The 10,113-nt window shown below is 44.2% G+C and overlaps 1 protein-coding gene across 1 annotated transcript in view; it reads right to left on the reverse strand.

Annotated features, from left to right (window-relative positions):
• Window positions 1–4,272: 4,272 nt before the first annotated feature.
• LOC310798173 (receptor-type tyrosine-protein phosphatase gamma-like) overlaps window positions 4,273–10,113 on the reverse strand; it is a gene marked incomplete at both ends in the record, with an annotated part of 532,970 nt that continues 527,129 nt past the window's right edge. Inside the window, 4 exons of the mRNA XM_083660647.1 lie at window positions 4,273–4,422; window positions 4,729–4,864; window positions 8,500–8,642; window positions 9,797–9,943. Of these exons, the coding sequence (XP_083516773.1) occupies window positions 4,273–4,422; window positions 4,729–4,864; window positions 8,500–8,642; window positions 9,797–9,943 (576 nt within the window). The remainder of the gene's footprint in view (window positions 4,423–4,728; window positions 4,865–8,499; window positions 8,643–9,796; window positions 9,944–10,113) is intronic.

Below are 10,113 nucleotides of genomic sequence, written 5' to 3' on the forward strand. Positions count from 1 at the left end.
GCCCCCTCAGACTCAAGATCTTCTGTTTTTAAGCTTAAACAGTCTGCTGCTGTTAGCAGGTTACAATTGCTGTGAGTCACAAATTGCTGATGATTCTTACCCCTGATTCATATCCAATTCTTATAGAATATCATCTAGTATGAAAGGAGGTTCACCTCAAAGGCACAGTCTATAGTTTTACCCTCAGTATCCCTTACTGAGTTCCGGATAAACAGGTGAAATAATCACTGCAATAAAAGAAAATTGAAAGGATTTAGAGTCTAGGTTGAGTTGGGTTACAGAAGGATGGACTGAAGTGAACTGTCTCAGTTCCACATGACTGTAGGAAAAACATATTTGAGTAGGCTACAGGAACTCCCCCATTTGTTCCATACAATGAGATTAGCAGAACAGTGAGATAACAAAGACCTGAATGATTTTATGAAGCCCAGAAATTATCCTAAAAGTATTGTGCTGTATCTTTGATGCACATAGTGCATCATAGTGCATGCACTGACTGCAGTTAGTGTCTGTGCTCTCTATACGCTAAGATTTGGATGAGATTTGGTGATATGGCTCAACAGCATTTCTACACAAGCTCCATTCTTCAGCCTGCAAGTAAAACAAGTACAAGAGACAAGTGCAAACATCACTACACCAAGAAGTTCAGCAAATTACATCAAAACCCATATTTTATTTTATGTATAGCAATACCATTTACATATTAAATAACACTATAATAGAATGCTTTGATATAGCTTTCAACGAAACAAAAACATTTTTTCCTGCTTTTTTTGTCTTATTTTATGTTACAAAAGAGGAAGGAACAGCCACCTTTCCAAAATGGGTGAATGGGAAGAAATGATTCAGTGACTTACAAGAGAGCTATTCTATTGCACAACCTCTGACAACAGAATTGTAGCCTCCCAACGGATGAAAACCAGAAGAAAAGGATAAACGGAGGGAATAACATTTGTAATATCACAATCACTGCCTGAACGTCAATGGACCCTTATGGTCATTTAGCTGGAATGTGATGACAACCACAAGCTCAACACAGAGACAGGGTTTCCACATGTTCCACCACAAAAGCAACCATGAGGGGACTTGAAATGAGAGAGAGAGAGAGAGAGAGAGAGAGAGAGAGACCGAGAGAGAAAATAGCTTCATATGAAAATATAAAATTCTATGATTATATATCAGCAACGTCAGTGTCGGACGAAAACTTTGCAAACGTAAACAGGTGAAATAATCACTGCAATGAAAGAAAATCGAAAGGATTTCGACTCAACATTTCCTCCGACACGGTGAAAACATACAAAGTTTCCAGAGAAGTGTTGGGTTAACAGAAGCAACAAAATATGTACATTTCTTATGATCAGCTGTGTCTGTTTGAAAGGCAACGCAAAACACTTTTCATTCGGAGAGTGATTGGGGATCAGTGGGAAGTGAGGACAGAAAATGGCAGACTGATCGTCTTGAGGCAAAGACATTTATTTCACTATCAACTGTAAAAAAAAAAAAAAAAGCCTTCGGTGACAGAAAACAGAGTAATGTCCGTTTCCGTTTCACCAAATGGAGTTTGTTCATTCATTCTAAAAAGGAAAACAGCCTTTGTTACATCTTTCCTCTTTAAGATGCTTTTCTATCCTATCAATTAATCAATATAGCCTTTTCTACAGCTCGTTAAGCCAATAATGACAAGTGCCTGAAGGCACTGAAAACAATCCATTTGGGAAGGAAGGAACCATGAAGAGAAAAGCTTGCCATCTTCTCTGGATGAAACGAGTCAAGTCTTTGGTAAAAGTTAAAAAATTCAAACTGCATTTGCTCTGTTGCCACTGCCTCTTCTCTGTGTTTGGCTATTTGACACGTGTCTGTTCCCGATGTCATTGTGCTGTGTGTAAACACTTTAACATTCTCATTCAAATTCAATCTACAACCGCTCCTTTCACGGCATCGATCACAGAGGTACAGAACATCATCAGAATCCAGAATTAAATTAGAACATTTCACATTTCATTTACTTTTATGTATGTGTATGTGTGTGTGTGTGTGTGTGTGGGTGTGTGTTGGGGTGTGGGGGGGGGGGTGCTGTGACTCAAACAGGAAAATGTCAAATGACTTTCAGACTGTACAAGCACAGTAAATGTGTGCTTGCTTTTAGGCCACAAAACCAGCAATAGCGACTCTGTAGAAAGAGGAGCGTTGATGCAAATTCAAGCAAAAGAGTGGAAGCGGAGACTATGTACACAAGGCCTTGGGAGGTTGGAGCAAATGGTCGCACCTCTGTCAGAATGAGCTATGACTGAAAACAAGATTCAAACATTTGGATTTTCAAACAGGCAGGGAATGGCAAGTCCATCGGCTAATTGTAGCATGTCGGATGGTCAAATCTCTTCCGGTGTTTGTGTTGCACGAGTTTGGATGACTTAGCAGCATACAAGAAAGTACAGGACCGAGGGAGTCCGCGTCCTGTGGACTGGCTGTGAGTACAGGACCGAGGGAGTCCACGTCCTGTGGACTGGCTGTGAGTACAGAACCGAGGGAGTCCACGTGCGTCCTGTGGACTGGCTGTGAGTACAGGACCGAGGGAGTCCTCGTCCTGTGGACTGGCTGTGAGTACAGGACCAAGGGGGTCCACGTCCTGTGGACTGGCTGTGAGTACAGGACCGAGGGAGTCCTCGTCCTGTGGACTGGCTGTGAGTACAGGACCGAGGGGGTCCACGTCCTGTGGACTGGCTGTGAGTACAGAACCGAGGGAGTCCGCGTCCTGTGGACTGGCTGTGAGTACAGGACCGAGGGAGTCCTCGTCCTGTGGACTGGCTGTGAGTACAGGACCGAGGGAGTCCTCGTCCTGTGGACTGGCTGTGAGTACAGGACCGAGGGGGTCCACGTCCTGTGGACTGGCTGTGAGTACAGGACCGAGGGAGTCCTCGTCCTGTGGACTGGCTGTGAGTACAGGACCGAGGGGGTCCACGTCCTGTGGACTGGCTGTGAGTACAGAACCGAGGGAGTCCGCGTCCTGTGGACTGGCTGTGAGTACAGGACCGAGGGAGTCCTCGTCCTGTGGACTGGCTGTGAGTACAGGACCGAGGGAGTCCTCGTCCTGTGGACTGGCTGTGAGTACAGAACCGAGGGAGTCCTCGTCCTGTGGACTGGCTGTGAGTACAGGACCGAGGGAGTCCACGTCCTGTGGACTGGCTGTGAGTACAGGACCGAGGGAGTCCGCGTCCTGTGGACTGGCTGTGAGTACAGGACCGAGGGAGTCCGCGTCCTGTGGACTGGCTGTGAGTACAGGACCGAGGGAGTCCACGTCGTGTGGACTGGCTGTGAGTACAGGACCGAGGGAGTCCGCGTCCTGTGGACTGGCTGTGAGCTGAGTGATAAGCTGGATCCCGTGATAAATCAGATGCTGTGGAAATCAACTGGCCTGAGGCGAGAGGCCACAAAGGACATGTACAAAAATCACAACGTTATTATGATAAGGATATATTTATATATGTATACATACAGTATTTCCATATATTAAAAAGCATAATAATATGAATCATACAAAGAAATAATAAAAGTTCACAGTAGCAGTTGTTACACCACCTTAGGTATTCTAACATGGGTGTGAATGGCTAATAAGAGGGATAGAGGGGTGGGAAAAAAAAGGGGGGGGGGGCAAATAATAATGTGAAAATAATAAATAAAACAAGCGCTACTTGTCTGTAGGATCCAAGATCTTGGTTCTTGTGATAAATGAATGATATATGAGTAATATAGATGAGCAAAGCAGAGAAGTTGCTGAGCTGAAGTTGAACAGCATGTGTTACTGAGGCAGATAGGAGGGGTCCTTGCCTTCCTCTGTCCACAGTCTTAAATCAACCAGTAGGTGGCACTGCAGGCAGAACAATGTTCTTCATAGAAGCAGTCGGTAAGGGCCAAAGCCGTGGAATGTCAAAAAAAAATCAGAGCTTGAGTGGAGGAAAGCCGGCGTGAGTCAGCTTTAGTATAGGCAGTAACACTGACATTATATAGTGCAAACAAGAAAAGACAGAAAAGTGTTTCTCGTTGCTGACGCTGTCGTGAAACTGAAAAACGCAGGTGCAAACCCTTCAGTAGGAGAACATTAAGACATAAAATGGCGAAAAAAATAAATATCAAAAACTTTTTATCAGTGTAAAAAAGTAATCAGGTTATTCGTCTTAACCAAGAGTCTGGCAAAAAAGGCCTCAAAAAGTCTTGTCCACAATAGTTCCTTCACGTTTTACAAAGTCAAGTGCCTCCCTTCTCAGCTCGGGGGCCTCAGACCAGCGACTCCATGCTCTCCGCCTGGTCCGACTGGTCGGACATGGACGCCATGGTTCCGTTTATGTCCCTGCCCAGAAGACCCAAGCCGTTCTCCTTGGTGCCGACCAGGCTCAGCAGAGCTTTGTAAAGGTACTGGTACTGGTCCTGTGGATGGAGAACAAGAGATGGAGGGAGGGAGAAGGACAGAGAGAGAGAGAAGGATGAGAGGTAAGAACAATACATGAACCATAAAACGTCTCACTCAATACTGCGATGACACTCCCAAAATTAGCTTGGCGACTTAAGATAGAAGAAGAAGAAGAAGAAGAAGATATACATTATATATATATATATATATATATATATATATATATATATATATAATATATAATATATAATATATAATATATAATATATAATATATACGAGAGCTGTCACAGAGTACAATATTATATAATATAATTGACTCACAATGTCTGTGAAGACCCCGGGCCTCATGAGGTTGATCATCTTGGCCACTTGATAGACGTCGACGGCGCTCTCGCTCTCCAGCTGCTGCGACAGGGTGCTGAGGGCACACAGCATGCCGGCTGACACTGCGCCCAACCTGCAGGCAACCACACAGGGTCTGATGTTAGCATGGAGCTCAGCAGTTAGGTCAGGAACCTTCAACATATACCACAGACCTCAGTCAACCACACAGGGTTTGAGGTTAGCATGGAACCTTCAACATATACCACAGACCTCAGTCAACCACACAGGGTCTGATGTTAGCATGCTGCTCAGCAGTTAGGTCAGAAACCTTTAACATATACCACAGACCTCAGTCAACCACACAGGGTCTGAGGTTAGCATGGAACCTTCAACATATACCACAGACCTCAGTCAACCACACAGGGTCTGATGTTAGCATGCTGCTCAGCAGTTAGGTCAGGAACCTTTAACATATACCACATACCTCAGTCAACCACACAGGGTCTGAGGTTAGCATGATGCTCAGCAGTTAGGTCAGAAACCTTCAACATATACCACAGACCTCAGTCAACCACACAGGGTCTGAGGTTAGCATGGAGCTCAGCAGTTAGGTCAGGAACCTTCAACATATACCACAGACCTCAGTCAACCACACAGGGTCTGAGGTTAGCATGGAGCTCAGCAGTTAGGTCAGGAACCTTCAACATATACCACAGACCTCAGTCAACCACACAGGGTCTGAGGTTAGCATGGAGCTCAGCAGTTAGGTCAGGAACCTTCAACATATACCACAGACCTCAGTCAACCACACAGGGTCTGAGGTTAGCATGGAGCTCAGCAGTTAGGTCAGGAACCTTCAACATATACCACAGACCTCAGTCAACCACACAGGGTCTGAGGTTAGCATGATGCTCAGCAGTTAGGTCAGAAACCTTCAACATATACCACAGACCTCAGTCAACCACACAGGGTCTGAGGTTAGCATGGAGCTCAGCAGTTAGGTCAGGAACCTTCAACATATACCACAGACCTCAGTCAACCACACAGGTGATTTCACTGCTTAATCTCTCCTGTCTGCTTGAGGTTGTGTTTGGAGATACATCCTGCATACTCTCGATGGTACAAGCTTATCCCTACAGCCACACACCCTACACCCGACACAAGGCCACCCAGCCACACATTCAAGGTGCTATAAAAACAGAAGTTCCAATTTCTTTTCTCATGACGTGTGTGAGAATTTCACACACTAGAAAGCGTAACTGTAATTAAAATGTTGTGTGCATCATATTTGTTAAAGGCCTAATAATAGGCCTAGAGCCATTTCTAAATTAAAATATGCCAACAACAACTTGCCACCTGTCATTGGATGTTTTGACAGCGGCTGTAAACGTATTTCACCAGTGGCAATAAAACCCCGAATCTCTCAAGACACATTTTCAATTTGCAAATCTGTCTGCATGGTGAAAGAAAATCCAGATAACAGCACTGTTAGCAACATGCTTTCCAATAGCTCGTCTATTAGCTCCACGTGGTTATTGAAACGAGCTTGCCCCCAGAGGTATGAACAATAATTGATTAATTGATTACTCATTCATTCATTCATTTTCCCAGATTGTAAAACACCTCTTTTCTGTTTTGGACAGAATCCAGAGATCGGATCAAATCCACACACTGCACTTCTCAATTCAGACTTTGGATCGCCTCCTCTTGTAGACCTACACTCCTCAATGCTTGAGATGTCCTGACAGTGGCTCAGTATGGGAGCAGTGAATGCACCGCGGGATCAACAGCACCGCCCGGTCCAACAGCACCGCCTGGTCCAACAGCACCGCCCGGTCCAACAGAACCGCCTGGTCCAACAGCACCGCCCGGTTAAACAGCACCGCCTGGTCCAACACCACCGCCCGGTCAAACAGCACCGCCCGGTCCAACAGCACCACCCGGTCCAACAGCACCGCGGGATCAACAGCACCGCCCGGTCCAACAGCACCGCCCGGTCCGAGCCTCCTCAGAGAACGCCGGGTCGCTTTCACAATGTAAAGGGTCCCCTCTTCCATTAGCAGGCCTGTCAACGGCTCCGGAGAAACGGCGGCTAACAACCGCGCTGCTGGCTGAATAATGAGCATGCAGACAATTAGGGCGGACGCCTAACTGAAAGTCTCTTCTGTGCCTGCAAGCTGGCTGCACCAGTGCAACCAGATGAAGTGCTCAATTAGTTACTTTCTTCTTCAGGATGCGAAAAGCAATCTTCATTATTCTAATGAATAAACATGAGCAAAGCTGGTGAATTAGAGTGTCGTTCAAAAACGCTAATGTGTGTCAATTCTAAAGACGCCTTCATTATCGCTAATTGGGCAGTTTGCTAGGCGGGTACCTGCCGGGAGAGATGCTGTCACTTGTTGCAATGAAGACACTCTTTGCTGCGTTAGTAAGCAAACGATGTATTCAGGCCAGTCCGATATTTGCAGGATAAAATCAGCACCGCTGCCAGTCTCACTTTATGTCTGTTAGTGTTGTAAAGTTATTATTTGTCATCATTTTATCGTCTGCTCACAGCAGAGACAGCCGGATATACAGGATGTCAACTTGAGTAACATGGCAGCCTGCTACAAAAATACAAAACAGATGTTCACCAACGATCTAAATGGGGACATCCTGATATTTGATGTTTGGTTTTCCATGCGCATCCATAAATACGCAAAAATGTTACAAGTTCTGCTCCTGCAGGCTGTGTCGGCAAGAGTTTGGTCTATAATCTACAATCAAGATCACTGCAGTAAAACATTGTAAAAATGCAGAGATGTCCTCATCAGCCTGCAAGATATTACAATCAATAAAAGATCATTTCTTTTTTATATGGGGAAGGAATCCATTATGTTAAATACATTGTACTACATGTATGTGAGTCACACACACACAAAAATTATATAATTTTTGGGGCATTTTTGCCTTTAGGAAAGGTGGGGAGAGAGAGAGAAAGGGGATGACATGCAGCAAAGGACCTCGGGTCGGATTCGAACCCGCGTCGGCCACGCGAAGGACCCAGCCTCCGTCGTACGCGTGCTACCAGGTGAGCACAGAAGTCAAGCTTTTCTAACTGGCCTTTGGATTCAGTTGATCATATTCTAACGTTTCCTACCAGTACAGTACTGGTAGGAAACGTACTGTACTGTATCCAGTTCAGAGCATATGACAGATGGTTGATCATACAATATGATGACAATACCATGACTAAATGTGTCACGTTGGATTTGACATTTCATGTTTTTCCACATTATTTGTCACATTTCCTTGTCTTGTGTAAATATTAACATTGGCCTCAAATTGCTAAATGATCTGTCTCTGGAGATTCTGGGTGAATTCGGATGATTTGGTATCTCTGAGTGGGTTTCTGAATTCATTACATTGAAAGTTGGCGAGGCGCTTGTGCTAATATTAGTAGTCGAGTCAAGTTTAGCTGTACAAAAACAATAATTTCTGTCAGTGTCAAACTTCAATGCTTGTCTCACCCAAAGGATCATGGGTAAATCACAAGACATTTAAACATAAGGCATAGAAGATATATCAAATGGCCACGGTGCAGTAAGTGGCTCCACACTATCATTTCGCACAATGTCACGATTGATCATCCTAATGGACCTACAGTACAGCATGATGTATCAAAATGTGTCGTTTCTGTACGGCTTTTCTAATTCAATACATCATCATTTGCGATAAACGCTTGGATGGAGACTAGTGAGGTGGTGCCAGAGTAAAAGAGTGACTGACTCATCGTGGACGATGGTTGGTCCGTCGCGGGTCGCCGCCTCCTCCTTGATGACGTTGATGAGCTCGAAGACGCTGCTGATGGGTGCGTCAGGGTTTGGCCACTTGGGGCACTGAAAGTGACGCACCTCTAATACATAGTCATCCTAGAAGCCAGCCATACAGAGAGAGAGAGAGAGACAGAGAGAGAGAGGCAGACAGAGAGAGGCAGACAGAGAGAGAAGCAGACAGAGAGAGAGAGAGGCAGACAGAGAGAGAGAGAGAGAGAGAGAGAGAGAGAGAGAGAGAGAGAGAGAGAGAGAGAGAGAGAGAGAGAGAGAGAGAGAGAGAGAGAGAGAGAGGCAGACAGACAGAGAGAGGCAGACAGAGAGAGAGCAGAGACAGAGGTTATTTGTAGTGAACTGTAATTGTGGTTTATGGCAGTTATTTTGAACCCTGGATTTGTTGTTGTGCAGTTGTTTGTGCATAATAGTATTAATTTTGTCCCTGGTTTAGGACCATAGACGTATAATAAATAGGTTTGGAGTCGACCAAACAGTCAGATTGAGATCTGGTTCAGAGAGTATTTTCTCGTTACATTTCCAATAGAGCTGCAATGAATATTTGAAAAATTCACAATGTTTTATCGAAAAACATTTCCATTTGTGAATAATCTTTACATTCTCATTTGCCACTAAGAGTGCAAGAGGAAGAATGGCCTCCATGGATGCGTATTAAAGCTGCCATAGATAGGTTTTATGAGTTGACATGCTTGAATCTAGTCAAAGTAAAACCCTTGTAAAGTAAATGATGGGGTATAACTGTGGAGCAGGAGACAGAGGAGTGGGTAGTGGAGGGAGGGTAGATGGGGCTGACGTCTTGTAGTCTTCCTCTTTCTCTTCAGACAGACTTACCTATCATGGTAAGATCATGGTAAGAGCCTAATGCAAGCCTAGAGTGCAATAAACCTGCATTCTATTGTTCTACCACTTGAGTGTGCCAATGCACTCATATTCAATATACATGTATGTATAATAATATTATTAATAATATAAATAATAACAACAACAACAACAACAATAATCATCATCATCATCATCATCATCATCATATACTGTATGTATTTCCTGGGCTGCCATATTTAATTGTCAAACTGCAATGAATGGAACTTTTAGATTTTTTTTAAATCTACATCTTGTGACATTCCAATGTCGCTTGACTAGACATCAGTCAATCAATATAAGCTTGAAAATGAAAACAATATCTGTCTGTCACACACACACACACACACACACACACACACACACACACACACACACACCTGCGTGGCCTCCAGGATGAAGTCGTGGATGCTGATCTGCTCCTCGTTGGACAGACAGAGTCGGTCTTTACTGATGAGCGTGACAGTGAAGGCCTCACAGTTCATGGCCTCCTCCCGACTGGGCCAGTAAACAAACTCATCTTCTGCCTGAAGGAGCATGGAGATACTTTACTGCTGCTTATATCAACTGGATTGAGTTGTATAAGAAACTGGAGGAAATATGCGTCAGCTTTGCCAAAAAAAAACAATAATAATTTGTATTATACCCTCTAATAATTATATGTATATATATATATATATATATATATATATTTTTT

This window comes from Poromitra crassiceps (genome assembly GCF_964638095.1).
Source record: "Poromitra crassiceps genome assembly, chromosome: 25".
Lineage (NCBI taxonomy): Eukaryota > Metazoa > Chordata > Actinopteri > Beryciformes > Melamphaidae > Poromitra > Poromitra crassiceps.